The sequence below is a fragment of the Plectropomus leopardus genome, chromosome 2 (assembly GCF_008729295.1).
Source record: "Plectropomus leopardus isolate mb chromosome 2, YSFRI_Pleo_2.0, whole genome shotgun sequence".
Taxonomy (NCBI): domain Eukaryota; kingdom Metazoa; phylum Chordata; class Actinopteri; order Perciformes; family Serranidae; genus Plectropomus; species Plectropomus leopardus.
The window spans coordinates 25663966-25680140 of NC_056464.1; the positions used below are offsets into that span (position 1 = coordinate 25663966).

Below are 16175 nucleotides of genomic sequence, written 5' to 3' on the forward strand. Positions count from 1 at the left end.
AGGCCAGATAATTTGTCCACCTTTAAAGGATATGTCACCCTGTGTGGAACGAGGCCATAAGCAGTCCAAAAACGAGACAGTTTACATTGTCCAAATATGTGAGTGGTGGTGGTGCATCGGAGTCTGTAATCCAACCTTGAGCCACCAATACATATGAATCTATGTAGTTTACTGCGATTAGTTTGCACAAATATCATTGCTTGACCACCACAACAATCACAGGTAACAGCACAACTTTTACAAGATGGCACTCCTTTAACAAATGTAATTAAAAAGTCATAGTATGGTTTCTCAAATGTAATTATTTCTTTTTCTTATTCCATTGACTTCATCAGCAGTTTCAAAATCTGCTAACTTCAAATCTACTCAACACTAAAACTATCTGCCTGGCTACAGTCCTGTAGGCACATGCCCATTCAGGCATAACTCCTCTATCATTGCATGTGAGTTTGTGGGCGGGCACACACCCACTTATCTGAGCACATATTTCCTAACCACATACAGTTTGTATCAAGGAAGAGAGCTGACTCTCTAAAAAACTCACTCATACTACTTAAGAAAGTTAAAATAAAGTCCCGAAAGGCTGTCTGCTTACCTTTCTCAACAGGTCAAAGAAATGGCCTCGGACATCATGGTGGCTGCAGCCCTGGGGCGACCTTTCACCCTAGGAATGCTTTATGATGCTCGGAAAGATGAACTGATCCCAGGTAGGTTTTGACTGAGACTACATTCCTAGGCAGGGCAGAAAATTATCAAAAGGAAAAATATTCTGCAAACTACACTTATCATTATTGTAACTATATATTTAAAATGATGTCACAAAACAAAGATATAGTTACGTGTTTTTTAAGTTTTCATCACCTTTTCAGATGATTTTCTTGTTTTGTTTTTGTTTTTGACTTTACTTTTCCTTTGCCTTATTTTCAGGTACTTTTCTTGTAACTTTTTACCAATTTCTTTTTTACTTTTGAGCCATGTTTAGTTAAGTTTCTTGCTGCCTTTTCACCATGTTTTTGAAGGAAATCAAACCAATTTGCTCAGATTTCAAATGGTTAAAACCAGTTTGGCATAGTGGCCAAACATTGTGACTACAATTTCAGGGTCCGTCACGTGATGCTTTCTGGCCCAGGAAGACTTTTTACCGTAAACTTACAATGGGACAGAGACGTCTGTAAATTAGTGGACAAACTTCTTTAGCGTCACAACCGAAAGAAAAGATTTGTCTCACCATCAGAATTTGATATATTCAATCAATAGCATTTCAAAAGTCTAGAGAACAGCAAAATTAAAAGATTTGATGCCAATTTAAGTTAGTGGAGGGCCAAACTGGAGGTAGGCGGCTCAGCCAAAGGAGGTCTCTTGTGAGCCTGCTCTATGGGCCCAGTTAGACAGAAAATCGATATAATTTTAAACCGAGGGAGTCTTACCTTTTAGTTCATGCACCACTCTATTCAGTTCTCTTTATACATCCATGGTTAAAACTCCTTTACACCTTTATATTGAGAGCTGTGTGCAGACAATGCCTGCTGTGTCACCTCGTCACCGTCCAAAAAGTTGGACAGGAACACAGCAAACTGACAGCCAATGAGCATGTATGTCCTGCACCTGCTTGAGAGGAGGTAACTCTCCGTACCAGCAAGTGGGGGCCATCTGTAATAGTAATTCAAAATGGGAATCCAGAAGACCACCAGTTAGCCAGCTAACGCTAGTTAGCCAGTTAGCACATTAACAACACAACCGAATATTGAAAGAAAGAAGCATATTTACTGTGCACCAGTGAATAACAACACAATCCATTAGGAAACGCTTCAGTTAAGATCTCAATAGTTAAAGAAAAACAATCTTACATCATATAACAAGTTTGTTCTGACCTCACTCCCTCTTAAATTTAGCTCTTTGTTTGCACTCCTTCCTTCCAATTGTCCTCTCGTGCGCTGCGCTGAACATCCAGTCAGAATGATACCATTCACCGACAGGCTCCATGGCCACTGCCGCCAATTCAGTATGCTGAATCGGCTGAAAAAAGCAGACAAGGGCCAGCAGTGGGGGACAGACCGTGCTTGGAGCATCATGGCCTTTAGATATGCTCTACATTTTTGCCTACTTTCTCAGATGACTGATGTTTGTAAATGTCTATAGGTTTCAGACTGTGGGACGGTAAAGCTCTACAAGAGAAGATAGGTGAAAGCCTTCAGCACAGCAGTACATTCGAAATTTCGGTATCTGACTCCATTGAATCCAAGTCCTCTCTGCTGAAGGTTGATGCTTCTCTGATGGCAAGTTTCATGAGTGGACTGTTTGAAGTCGAGGGATCTGCTGAATACCTGAATGACAAGAAGAAATTCAAGAATCAGAGCAGAGTGACGTTTCAGTATAAAGCTACCACCCACTTCAAGGAGCTCTCGCTGACATCCCTTTCAACCATGGACTCACAACAAAGAGAAATCATTAAGAACGGCTTGGCAACACATGTAGTCACAGGCATCCTTTACGGGGCACATGCTTTCTTTGTATTTGACAGTGAGAAGCTAGAAGCCAGCAGCGTGAAGGACAAACAGATCAGCATGAAAGCTGTGATTAAGAAGATTCCTGATTTTAATGTTCAGGGGAAAGGTGACATCAAGCTGAATGAAGCAGAAAAAGCCCTGACAAAGACTTTCTCCTGCAAATTCTATGGAGACTTTATTCTTGAGAGCAACCCTGCAACATTTGAGGACGCAGTGAAGACCTATGCACAGCTTCCACAGCTACTAGGGAAAAATGGAGAGAATGCGGTTCCTGTCAAGGTTTGGCTGATGCCGCTGAAGAATTTGGACTCCGAAGCCGCTGAGCTGATGAATGGGATCAGTGTTGGACTAGTGAGGAGGGCGCAGGACACACTAGAAGATTTAAGGGATATAGGGATTAGGTGCAATGACTCTCTGGAAGACAGTGTGGTAGAGAAGTTTCAACACATTCAAGAAGAGTTGAGCACTTTTCAAAAACTGTGTGGCAATTACACATCTAAACTCCAGAGGACCATGGCAGACAAACTTCCCTCCATTCGTGAAGGTAAAGATGATGAGAGCTCGGTTGAACAACTCTTTGAAGACAGAGACAAGTCGCTATTCAATCATGAAACACTAAGCAAGTGGCTAAATTGTAAAGAGAGAGAAATCAATGTCATCAGATCCTGTGTGGACACCATGAAAGAAGCAAAGATCATCCTGAATCAGTCAGAGCTGGACCGAGAGGTTCTCGCTCCAGGTGTAGAGCATGTTCTGTGTTTTGTTTTCACCTCCATGGAAAGCGGTGACACCAGCTTAAACTCTCTCAAATTAGGAAGTAGTGATGAAGACCAGTGGTACTCCTCAGATAGTGTTTTAATCCAAATGAGAAAAAAAGCTGAAGCTTTCCGTGACGTTGTCAAAGCACTAAAGAAGAACTGCAGATTCCGTTTCCTTGTAGCAGCCATAAAAAATAAAAAATACTCAGGAGCAACCATCTACCACTACAAGGACGGTATTCTGGACACAGAAGATTTTTCAAGGCCTGACCTCCCTGATGTGAAGACCATCACAGACCGAAGTGATCTGATCTGGTGTAAGTCATTTTTCGCGCTTTTTGAGTCAAAAATATGATGTACAAATTTCTCTCTTCCAGACACTGTTGTAGTCAAGACCACCTAAACTGAGACCATGTCATGACCAGGACCAGAGTGTATCAAGACTGAGACAAGACCAAGATTTAAAGGGATTGAAACAGAGTAAGACCAAGACCAAGGCACAGAAAGACAACAAAGTCACGACAATGACTTCAAGAGGTTCAGACTAAGTCATGATCAAGACTTTAAGCAATTGAGAGCCAAGACAGAGACCAAGGCTGGGTAAGACTGAGTAAAACCTAGACCAAGGCAGGGTGAGACAAAGTCAAGACCATGACTTTAAATTGAGCCAAGACCAAGATATTAAGGGGTTGAGACTGTGCCAAGAACACGACTAAGGCAGGGCCAGGCAGAATAAGACCACATCCAAGGCAAGGCAAGACCAAGTCAAGACCAAGGCTTTAAAAGGTTGAGACAGAGTAAGAACAAGACCAAAACAGGAAAAGACTGAGTCATGACCAAGACTTCAGTGGGTTAAGACTGCTCCTCAAATTGATCTGAGAGATCCACATTCCCATAAAAAGACACACAGAAAACAAATGAAGATTCCTCTTCACTCACCTCTTTTATAGCCATACTGTTTATATGTGCATTTAGGAGTGTGTAATGAGAAATTTCTTGATAAAATAATCAGAATGCATTGCAGAGGTGAACTGTATGTACAGGAATTTTTCTTTGTTACAAACAAAAAGTAAGGAGCTGAAATTAGCTTAACCATCCTTATCCAACAGTCCTTTTTTACACAAGCAATTCAGTGATATCCCTGTCATTGTGGTCTTGACTGGTCCAGAATCCAGAGCCTTCTTTGTCCAATACCAAATCAGGACTAAGTAAAAATACTATTAGTAAAAGACAAGACCGAGACCTTCAAAAAGTGGTCTAGAGACCAATATTGATCTTGCGTACTACAACACTGCCTTCAGATACCTATCTGACCATCAGAATGACTCATATATTTTGTTTTGGTCTTTCTATTAGATTCATGTGATCTCACCCTGGACCCAAACACTGCAAACAACTACATCATATTGTCTGAAGGCAACAAGAAGGCAACATGTGGAGCGTGGCAGACATATCCTGATCACCCAGAGAGGTTCAGTAAATACCCTCAGGCACTGTGCAAAGAGGGGTTATATAAGCGCCATTACTGGGAGGTAGAGTTGAGCACTGGTTCTATTGAATCTTCTTATGTTGCTGCTTCATACAAGAGAATCGAAAGAAAAGGAAGTGGTCCAGAGAGCGTTTTGGGATCTAATACCATATCGTGGACTTTTGGCCAATATTTGTCATCGAAGTTACGCTCACTTAGGGCATGGCATAATGGTATGGTGTGGGAAATTCCTTTTCCCTCCAGTGGCTGCAATGTGATTGGGGTGTTTCTGGACTGGCCTGCAGGTACTATGTCCTTCTACAAAGTCTCCTCTAACACACTGAGTCACCTCTACACATTTCGCAACACATTCACTGAGCCTGTTTACCCAGGCATTTGGGCTAATAAATATTCCAATTACGTGCACCTACGTCCACTTGATTAAGAGCAATGAAGAAGAACTGTTGGATTCTCTGTCTGTTGAAATGAATCAGGGTTTACTTTAAAGGTGTTGTATACGACATTCAGAGCATTATTGTGGTTATGCTCCCTCCGAGCTCCCAGCTCAGACTCTGGATCTTAGATATGGTCTGAATGTCACATGCAGCTCCTTTAAAGAACAATGCAACAACCCATTTTAAAACTGCTGTATGTAACTCTGGACAAAGATAGCTGATTCTTATGGACGCTTTGGGTTGGTAGTTGGGTGTAACTACCAGCCCCAGATTGTCGGTACTTGATGACCTGGGAGTGAGACACAACAATTAACTATCTTTTTACAGAGTTAAATACAGCACCTTTAACAAATCTAAAAAAAGTATTTAAACCCAGAGGGACAAGGACAATTACTGATACAATGAACTGACAGTTTCTGTAATTTTCTGTTTGTCAAGTTGACCGCATGCAGTCTTCTACTCAAACTGGTGCTTCACAGTGTCACCATCAGTTTAATATCTATGTGCTTCAGCTACCACTGAGGAAAAAAATACGTATGATGCAAAATTCTGATGCAGAACGACCTCAATCACTGTTCAGCTGGACTGATACTGATGCATCACTGTGTATGCCATTTTTAATGTTCTCGCTGGTTTCAGTAAAGCTATTTTTTTGCTACTGTATATACTGTTAGGCAGCGTAATCTACAACAGTACATCATGTTTTATAAAATTATCATTTGTTTTGCATATAAAATGTTAACCTGTGGACTTACAACACTACAATACTGTCCTCTGAAATGTATCAAAATACATGTAAATGTACCTATTTACTTTACATCACTAAAACTATGGTCTGTTGTGGCTGGATAACATGTGGATTGTATAAATGTTGACCTGAATCATGTCGATGAAAGTCAGCAAACTTCTACAGTGGAGCAGTAGAAAGCATACTGACTTGAAACATCATGAACTGGCATGGTTCTTGCACGGCCCAGGACAGGAAGGCTCTACAGTGGTCGATTAAAAATGGCCAGAACATCACTGGTTCCCATCTACAGAGCATCAGTGACCTTGGTGAAGTGGGTCAATTTTAATTTAATTTGTTCTTAAACCACATTTAAGAATAATGACAAATAAATCTACCTTGTATCTTTAATGAAGTAAAACTAGAATTATTTCCTTATGATTGTAAGCCTCTACAAACCAGTACGTTGCACTTAAAAATCAACAATTCTGTCTGTGAAAACATGGATGTTTCACACACACCTTCCCCCCGGGAGCACAGATGATCTGTGCGATCAGTACAGTTTTAATTTGGGTACCCAAAGTTAGTGTCACTATATATACAGTATTGCAGTATACAGTAAAAAAAAGTGTATACTATATATACTAATTCAGAGTATTATTATCACCAATTCAGAATTTGACCAAATGTCTCCCATTCTGCTCCTGTCTTATGACTGAGAAAAATATTTTTGCAGAACATTAGGAAAACAACATTTTGGATATTAAATGTCATCACTATATCATTTTATCCTATATATTAGACATTTGTGTGAAATTCTGTCATAATTAAATTATGAATTCTGGAGATATGGACAGAAAAACATGTTGTGAGGCCACAGTGACTTTGATCTTTGACCTTCGACCACCAAAGTCTACATACTTCATTATTATGTCCAAGCTGAGGTTCTTACCAAATTTGAAGAAATTCCCTCAAAGCCTAGATATTTAGTTCATGAGAATGAGCCGGATGCAAAGTCACAGTGACCTTGACCTTGACCAAAATCTTCTACGTTGATTCTTGAATCCATGTGGATGTTAGTGCCAAATTTAAAGAAATTCCCTCATGGTGTTCTTGAGATATTGCTTTCACCAGAACGAGATGGATGGACTGACAGACGACCCCCCCACCCAAAAAAACATGCCACTAAAATCAGTAACCAAAGATACTGTTGTATTAAAATGTTTAACACAACTCTTGTACATGAATTAGTCAACAGCGAGTGCCAAACACCTCGAGCTGCCAATATGACCAGCAGGGCGGCAGAGGGATAAACTGTTAACAATGAGGAACATTTTCATCATAAAATAAATGTGATACTATTTTTAATTTTTTTAATACTGACACAAATATGGTTCATCGTCAAGAATGCTGTTCAAATGGGTAGAAATTAAGTGAGTAACGAGTGAGTAACAAAAAAGAGAAAATAACCCACTGAAATATAATTTTCAATCTCTTAGCTCCGTTCACATACAACACACACAGACCTAACACACGCATCCTTCAAAATATGGCAGAAACCACCAAAGTTTTTTCCTTATTTTACTTGTATTACTTGATGCATGCTGTGCTCTGACTGATTTAGTGCTGTAGCTCTACAGAAAGATGATTCAGCCGCTCCCCGACAGTCACTGTAATCATTATGCAGAAAGGTCCGATCTGGAGTACAATCAAATGTCAGCCATAATTCAGTCAGGCACGTGAAATGTCACCCTTTTTCTCCTCAATCTTTATGAATCATTTGACAGTTGTACAGATGGTTCTACGCTATTCAAAAGACACACCTACACCTGCTCAGTGATCCCATCCTTTGTGGTGCTGCAGTGATATAACCAGAGAGAGGTGAGTGTGCCATTCTTCCAGACACGTGGACGCTGATTGTCTGACTGATAGTTTATAAAGAAAGACCTCGTATAGGATCAGGACATCTGTGACACAGATGTCTTCCTCCTCCAACCCTTCCACATTTTTATCAGTTTCTTGGAGCTGTATGACACCGTCTTCCACAAGCCTGGGGAGGACACACAACGCACTGAACATCAACAACGTAAGACTAACATTTTTACCACGAAACAGTCCTTAACTAAGTACACTTTCTTAAGTACTATGCTTAAGTAAATAAAATCTGGTACTTTTTACTCGGCTGCTATTATTTGATAACTACTTTACAAATAAAGATTTCTGCACACAAAACAATCAGTTGATTAATTAGAAAAATAATTGACAACTATTTTTAACAATCGAGAGTCATTTTTCATGCAAAACAACATTTCATGGTTCCAGCTTCTCATCCATACTGTATGAAGAATTGCTGCTTTTACATTTAAAACCTTTTGCACATGTGGTTTCCCTTCTAATACATACATTTACTTTAAGTTCTTTTTCTCTGTAGACCTACATTAATGTCACTACTGCAAAAGTTCTTCCTCTTACAACCTTTTTCGGTGTCATTTCTTCAGTCTTGTGCCAGAGTTTTTGCACACGGCACAAAACTTGCCCTTATAAGTCTTAGGTGACTTATGATCACGTGGGATTTATCATTGAGCACATCTGGGTACGAGCAGATTTGGATGTTTAATACGGTTTGGTGCATCTGGAGTTGACTTTCAGACAAGGTTAGTGCATGAGGCCCAGTGTATCATTTAGTATTATCCACAATATCAAAAAAAGGAAGAAAGGAGTGCCTACCTGCTGTAGCAATGCCTTTGATACTCTGCGTTATACTGGAGGATTTCACAATAGATGAAATACCTGAGGAGGAACAAACACAGGCTGAAACACATCAACCACTATGTCATCACTCTGAAACTGATGAGATACTTTTGTGTGAAGGTCATATGATCACACAGAATCAATCAAGGATTTATTGTTTGCCGTTTACTTCATACATCACTTTGTTATTGATAAAATCTGAAACTCTGAATCTGCTTAATTCCTTCAACATGACCTTAAACAGCTTAAACAGATCAATCTAACGACAGTGTTACACACAATGTTGGATTTGTTTATTCAGATGTGCCGCTGTATCTCTGACAGCACTGGGACAATTTGGGAATTAATTTGGAGGAATGTGCTCTTGCAATTAAAATTACATTTACTAGCCTGAAATGACAATGGCCCGATCTGCTACGCTACAGATTCTGATGAAACCAGGAGCGATGATGCATCTGGAAACTAATGTGCCTTAGAGCGCCAAGGGATGACGTGTTTATTTGATTTACCACTTGTTTTGTTTTCCTATCCTTCACATCACAATTATTATGGGCATGTTTTGACAGTATATTATCTTTGTTTAATGGATGTCTGACATTACTCATTTTGTCGCAGAATCCTACCTTATTTAATATTCACCACACACGATATCAGCCTTGATCTGCACAACCAACATGCAGAACACACTGAGTGAATTTTAATGAAACATCAACAATTACTCTTTACTTTTTCTCTTCCTCTCTCTCTCTGTCTCTCCCTCCATTTTAAATCCTGTTCTTTAGTCCGAACCTTGCTGTACGACAGCTCCGCAGTCTGGGTCCTGAGCAACCTGCAGCAGGATCTCCTCCACGTCTCGGTTTTTCCCCGGGGGATCGACCAGCTTTGTGATTCTTTGCTGGAGGGTTCGAGGCAACGCCATCAGCTGGATAAACTGTCCCTCTGGGCTTTTGTCAACCTGCAGGCGTGCAAAAACGAATAAATGAACAGAGATACAGTCAGCAAACTGAATACCAGCTGCAGCAACTATCACATCCACAGGTCTCATGTGAGAGCTCAGACACAAACGTAGACCATCGAACAGAGTGCACTGTGATTAGGAACCTGTATAAATGATGATACTATGTTAACTCAACATTTAAAATACTAGGGATGCACGGTATTACATTTTTTGAAGATATGTGATGTGATTAATGTCTGTACATAACGTGTTCATTGATTTATTTATTTTTTATCGCGTTAGTAACCAGTAGACATTCTTGTCTTTAAGAGGCTGTACAGGGCTGAGTTTTAAAGCTAGAGTAATAATACTAGTATCATCTGAAACTGGAAGACCTGCTAGAAGAAATGCAGTGGTCCCATCCATGTCATGCTATCTTAAAATAAATGCTACAAATTTAGGCAACGTTAAAGTAGTATGGCCATTTCACAGAGGTCCCCTGACCTCTAACCTGAAGATATCTGAATGAAATTTACTTTGTCAATACTGACTTTGTAACTGTTTTGTAAAGCACAATTATGGAATTGAAATCATATGATTAAAAAATGCGTTGACATACAAAGGCACGTGTGTATTTCCCATTTGCCAAACTCACAAAGCAGTTTCCCAAAGCACTGTTTTACTGCTAAATGTGTTACTCATCCACTTTATACACATCTAACCACTTATTCCTGTTGTTCCAGGATGGTGTGTTGCTTTAACAGGGAGTGGTGGTAACATTAACAATAACAAAAATAAGATTTGTGCAAGAAACCTTGCACCAATCAATAAAAGGAGAGGACTATGTTTGCATGCAATTCAATGTGTAAACATGGGCACAATTTTCTCTGGTGTACTCGTTCATACAGTGTGTAACACAGGTACCAGGACAGAGTGCCAGGTCAGTCACACCCCATTTAAAGTTTACTACCAAGGCTGTGAGTACACGCTGTACTGTTCAGGTCGAAGCTTTGTTCCTGTTAGTTATCTCTGTGGGGCGTTAGCCTGGAGGGGATCATGTGTTTGGTCATGTGTGTGTGAATGTGTGCATGTGTGTATGTCTGCAAGTAATTGACAAACTACTGGACCGATCAGCTAATATTTTGTGTGCTGGAACTGTCATGGTAATGTGTTGGATTACGAGGTAATGAAAGTCCTGCACTTATTTTGCCATACATATGTTAGTGAGAAGGTGGCAGGCAAAATAAGATTTGTGTCTTCTCCCCGCTTCTTTTAACTCATGTAATGTGCAACACAGTTGTTTTGAATCTAATTCTGATTGTTGCGCATTAATATGAGCGGACAAATTAAAAACTTAAATAAAATGAATTGATTCACTGATTCACAAGTTTTTAAAAACCTGTTTTAGTGAGTGTATTATACCATCATTGATGGCTGACTTCACACTCCTTTTAGCGGATGGTAGGGGACGCAAGTGATCAACAACAATCCCATAGCAAGAGTCCTTTCTGGTGACTGGCAAAGCTAAAAAAAAGCCTTACGTAGTTTGTTGCAGGTCACATTTCTGCCTTTGTCATCCCTTGAAAAACTGCCATCTATATAAAGGTTTGGTCTTATTTTGCACCAAATCTGCAAATTAATTCAATACACAATGTGTTTTGATGCACTAAAGGTCTAAAGGTATGCACAATACAAGATTAATTATTCTCGGTTTTTGTCAGCTTTGCTGCCATCTTGACTGTAAGGGAACCAGGAGGGCCAAATTATTGAAACGGAACTGTTTTTTGGGACAGGAGGGCGAGGTAAGGAGCGATTTTAGTGAACATTGTGTCCAAGGTTTGTCTCCATATAACCTGTCTACTCTGGTTACACCTTAATAATGTAACCTGCACATTGTCTCCACTACTGTTGTGTGTACACGTGGGACACACAGCCTGCCCTCTGCTTCATGTTCCCCACTCTCATGTTCCAGACACACCTGATACTGAACCGTTTTTATATAACAGTTTCAAAAAATCACATTATTAATTTAAATTTCAGATGCATTTGGTGAAGTTAGAAGTGGAGTCTCAGACACCTTGTAAATCCACAAACTTTGCTTCTGCCGAGCAGAGCGAACTAATGCAATTTTTCACATTGACAGCAATGCATTTTTGACGCATACTTTTGGACCACAGGTGATAAAACTGTACACGGCGTACTCTTGTGTCGCTCACATATCAAGTGACATAATAAAAGAGTGTGTGTGTGTGTGTGTGTGTGTGTGTGTGTGTGTGTGTTTGGTGCATTTGTGTGTGCCGAATTTTACCTCCAGTTTCCCTTGTTGAGGTTTGTAGACCACTTGAGGACAGTCCCGCAGGATGTTGCTGTACAGAATTCGGAAGTGCTGAACGTTGTCTTTGACAATATTGGCCACCTTGGATTTGTCTTCTCCGATCACCATTCGAAAATCCCCTGAAGAGACATAGAAAAATGTTCTTGCTAAAGAGTATTATATTTGTTTTACAGTGTTTCATTTCTTGCTGCAGAAAGATAAGATAAGTCTTAATTAACAGGAAAAATACAACAGAAATAACAAATTCTGAGATAATAGACTCCTGGTGTTCAGTTTCCAATGTAAAATGTTCAGCAATAATAATCAACTGAATTTATTTAACACCTTTGAAAACACAGTTGCAAATAGCTCTCAAATAAAACAAAAACATATTTTAAAGATAGAAGATAAAAAGATAAAGATAAAAGATTAAATACAAGAGGCCCAAAAACTAAAAATCAAGACAATAAAAAACAAATAAAGAATCCATAGGCTACCAATACAATAAACACACAGCTCAGGTAAAGTCAGGATATGCTTACTGACAAAAGCACATTTTTAGGATGATGATTTTTAGGGATACAATGCTCATTAATTCAATATTTTGAACTTTACTTTCTGCCTCTGTAGCTCAGGACCCAACCTGGTAACACTCCCATTGCTGGCATGTAAACATCTGTAGGGTTTAACTGAATTTACCTGCTTCAGTTTCACATTGCTACATCTGTACAAACCAACTGGATCAGTTGTGTCTTGAGTTACACGCACATCACATAGGTGCAAGGCTAAAAAACGGCGTACATGAGGAAAAATATAATTATTGGATTTGACCTTTTATCCTTTATTGGAATTTGATCTGTTTTTAATCTGTTTTTTATTATTGTTATTATTATTGTCTTTTGTGTGTTTGTATTGGAGATTACTTCAGTTCTACCTAAACCTTAATTCATTATAATTTTCGACACTGATGATTAATTTTATTAGTAAAGTATTTTGATATAAAGAATCTTGACACAATATTTTTATAAATTGTGATATGTTTAATGTTTCGTAATATAGCCTCAATATCCCTGTTTTTCCTTCCCTTTGTACTTTTTAAAAGGTATTTTCTATGTAATTTATTGAGCTGTTGATTGTCAATTGTTTTACCACCCTGAGCGGTTCAGATGGTTCACCACAACTGCCACCATAGAGCTCGTCAGACTATTGGTGTGCATTATGTAACAATATTGGTGTGGTTACCTCTTTTTAAACAGTTTGACCTAACGAAGATCCAAGTAGGACAGAGACATTGTTTCATTAAACTTGTGTGGCATGGAGAAAGTGTGCAGGCAAACTTTTTTCCTCTTGAGGCACTTGTATCATCAGTCTAACTGATATACCAGACAACAAGCTCAGAACTGCGCTGAGAGAGAAGTTACCAATGACATCCAGAAAACTGTTTGAACCACATACGCCAGACCGTTATTACAAAAGGAACAAGCTTGGATATTATTATGAGATCAGTTGCCTTTGAATAACAACGGTAAGAAGTATGTGCATGTATATGTGTGTGCACTAAGTCGGAGAGAAAAAAGGGGAAATATTGTCATTATTTAATCTGTAATGCTGTTATGTGTGAAATTAAATTATCTGATCTGATCTCTTATCTATCCCTGCATGCATGCATCTTGTTAACATACACATGTTAAATATTCTGTCTTTTTTAGCTGCGCAGGCTTGTTACCGGCATAAGAAAGACCAGCGATCTGCAGGAAGAGGTCTTCCTCAGTGAAGCTCTCTGGCAGCATGAGGAAGGAAGCTGTCACAGCACTCTTCAGGTTTGCCACCAGAGCAGCACGGAGCTTTCCATTCTCATTCTGCACCAGCATCTTCACCTGCATGCAAACACACAAAAACAAGCATAAACATACATAAGCATGGATGCAAACATTTGTGCACATGAGCAAAACCTGAAGATTTAACTGAACATGTAGTGAATTTGGAAGAAACACTGTCCTGCATCACTGTTTTAAAGAAAACAGAAAACCGTTTGCATGGTTTGACAGTAAAAAGTTAGTCAAATAAATGATTGCACAATAAACTAATTTATAGAGCTCAGTTAGTCTGATTGATCCAAAATAGTCTAGTCATAAAAATAAATATAATGATCAAAATACTCACGGGTTTGTGAAGGCGTCCAGCAGCATACATGGTCTTCCAGTGCATCAGGTCGTCTATGAGAGACTCTGTACTAATCACACCGTATTTAATTATCTGAGAGGAGGAGAAGATCATAACAGTATGAAGTTAATACAGAGTAGCAAGAAAAAAACAATAAAAAATATTCTTAGATAACATTTAATGAAAAAGAGACACATACACACCAACACACACACACATATATTTTTTTAAGATTAAGTGTGTCCAGCCTCCAACTCAGCAGCTTATCATAGATTATTTCTGCTAACACTGTTTTATTATGGTCAAAATACACACTAAAATTCGATTAATATTGAGATCACCAGAAGATTTCAATGTACACTGGACAGCTTGGTGTAGAATAAGGTGCTCAAATATAAAAACTGGAGACAAGTTATTTACCCTCCCATCCACAGGCACCAGTGTGTTGTAGTACATGGAAGCCCCGTGTTCGTTTTGTACTGAGCTGATCACCGTGGGCCCCAGCAACTTGAGGATGGAGTAGTGTTTGCGATTCTGCAGCAGATTCATGGTGTGCCACGTCACCGGGTCGTCCACCGCAAACACAAAGTCCAGCATGTTCTTCTGTATTTATGAAAGGTAAACACAAATAGCATCAACTTTTCTTCTCTAGTGAATTAGGATACAGTTTGGATTCTAACATTCAATATTGTTGTTTATCTACTCACACTGAAATCATATTGTGATATGAGATTATTATTGACAAGGTCCAAGAAACAAGACCACATCAGCCCTGTCCTTGCATCGTTACACTGACTACCGTTCATTTCAGGATCGACTTCAAAATTCTTCTGTAACTGTCTATAAATCTCTGCATGGTCTCACCCCTACATACATATCAGAGCCTCTCACTCCTTGAAGCACCAGATCAGATCTGCCGTGGCATGTTGGCTGTGCCCCGTTCATGGAGAGCAAAGTCTGGGGACAGGACTAGGGGTCAACCAAAATTGTTTTTTTTTTCAGGGCCGATACAGATAATTAGTAGTTAATGAGACCGATAACCCATATTTGGAACCGATATACTTTTACAATAAAAAATAAAAAATTTTCTGTCAATATTTAGAATTTGGAATATAACAAAATCCAACACAAAACTGTTTGCCGTTAGAAAATGTATAATAAAAACAGAAAATTTCAACATTTTTTATGAAGTCAAGTGAAAATTTATATCTAAAAAAATGAATAAATAAACTTAGCTCCCTGAGGTTTCCCATGCTGACACTTTCTTTACACTTTATAATCATTAAAATAATACAATTAAAATATTACGATCATTAAAATTAAATAAAACGCCGACACAGATAATCAATCTGTCGACCCCCACCACCCCCCCCCCCCCCCCCCCCCCCCCACTTAGAAACATAAAAAAAAAATGTATATAGTGATAATGACTTCAACCACATAACCTATCCCTTCATGTACTAATAACGTGCCTCGCTCTTGAAATATACAATTTTTACTCTTTGTGTGAGAGACACTGCAACATTGAAATCCCCTGCTGCAATGGGCGTTGCAAAACAAAACAAAACCAAACAAAAATAGCGTTAAGTGTTCCTTTTTTTGAAAATGCACTATAATTCTCTCTGAGAAGTCTATAAAACAGTGTCGCTATACCGACACAGTAAACTTGCAGTCAAGTTTAAAGTCACCAGCAGAGTTTGTAAACTGACAGGACAGGTGTCTCTTACCTCCATTTGACCTTGGTTGGTCCCGTGTTGTTTGAAAACGCCGGATCCGTAGGCAAAAGCTAAACTGATGTCCTGAGGAAACTGAGACAGGATCCGTCTGTAGAGCACGCCGGTGTTGTGCAAAGCTGGAAGAGTCATTTTGAATTTGCTACGAAAGCTTTCCAGCAACAACACGAGCTGGTTTATAGGCGATATATGCGAATAAATACCGTGTCAAACAAAGTTTCAGCCGCGTAAAATAAGAGATACATTTTAGACTGAGAGGTTCAGTGTCAATAAACACGACAACCGCCAGTAAATAGCACTAAAATTAACAGTTTTATCGTTGTAATATGTCCATCAGGTTAGATTGGGTCAGCTGTGTGCTT

The 16175-nt window shown here is 39.1% G+C and overlaps 2 protein-coding genes across 2 annotated transcripts; one reads left to right on the forward strand and one right to left on the reverse strand.

Moving 5' to 3' along the window:
- The first annotated feature begins 520 nt into the window (after nt 1–520).
- LOC121960966 (neoverrucotoxin subunit beta-like) lies at nt 521–6215 on the forward strand. Its single transcript, XM_042510873.1, has 3 exons — nt 521–707; nt 2140–3582; nt 4622–6215. Exons 1-3 carry the CDS (start codon nt 617–619, stop codon nt 5176–5178), a joined length of 2091 nt encoding a protein of 696 aa, XP_042366807.1. The 5' UTR covers nt 521–616; the 3' UTR covers nt 5179–6215.
- A 1488-nt stretch (nt 6216–7703) lies between these two features.
- Nucleotides 7704–16175, reverse strand: tamm41 (TAM41 mitochondrial translocator assembly and maintenance homolog). Its single transcript, XM_042496034.1, has 8 exons — nt 15808–16175; nt 14501–14683; nt 14081–14173; nt 13644–13794; nt 11912–12057; nt 9456–9621; nt 8643–8705; nt 7704–7965 (listed from the first exon to the last, which is right to left on the reverse strand). Exons 1-8 carry the CDS (start codon nt 15943–15945, stop codon nt 7874–7876), a joined length of 1032 nt encoding a protein of 343 aa, XP_042351968.1. The 5' UTR covers nt 15946–16175; the 3' UTR covers nt 7704–7873.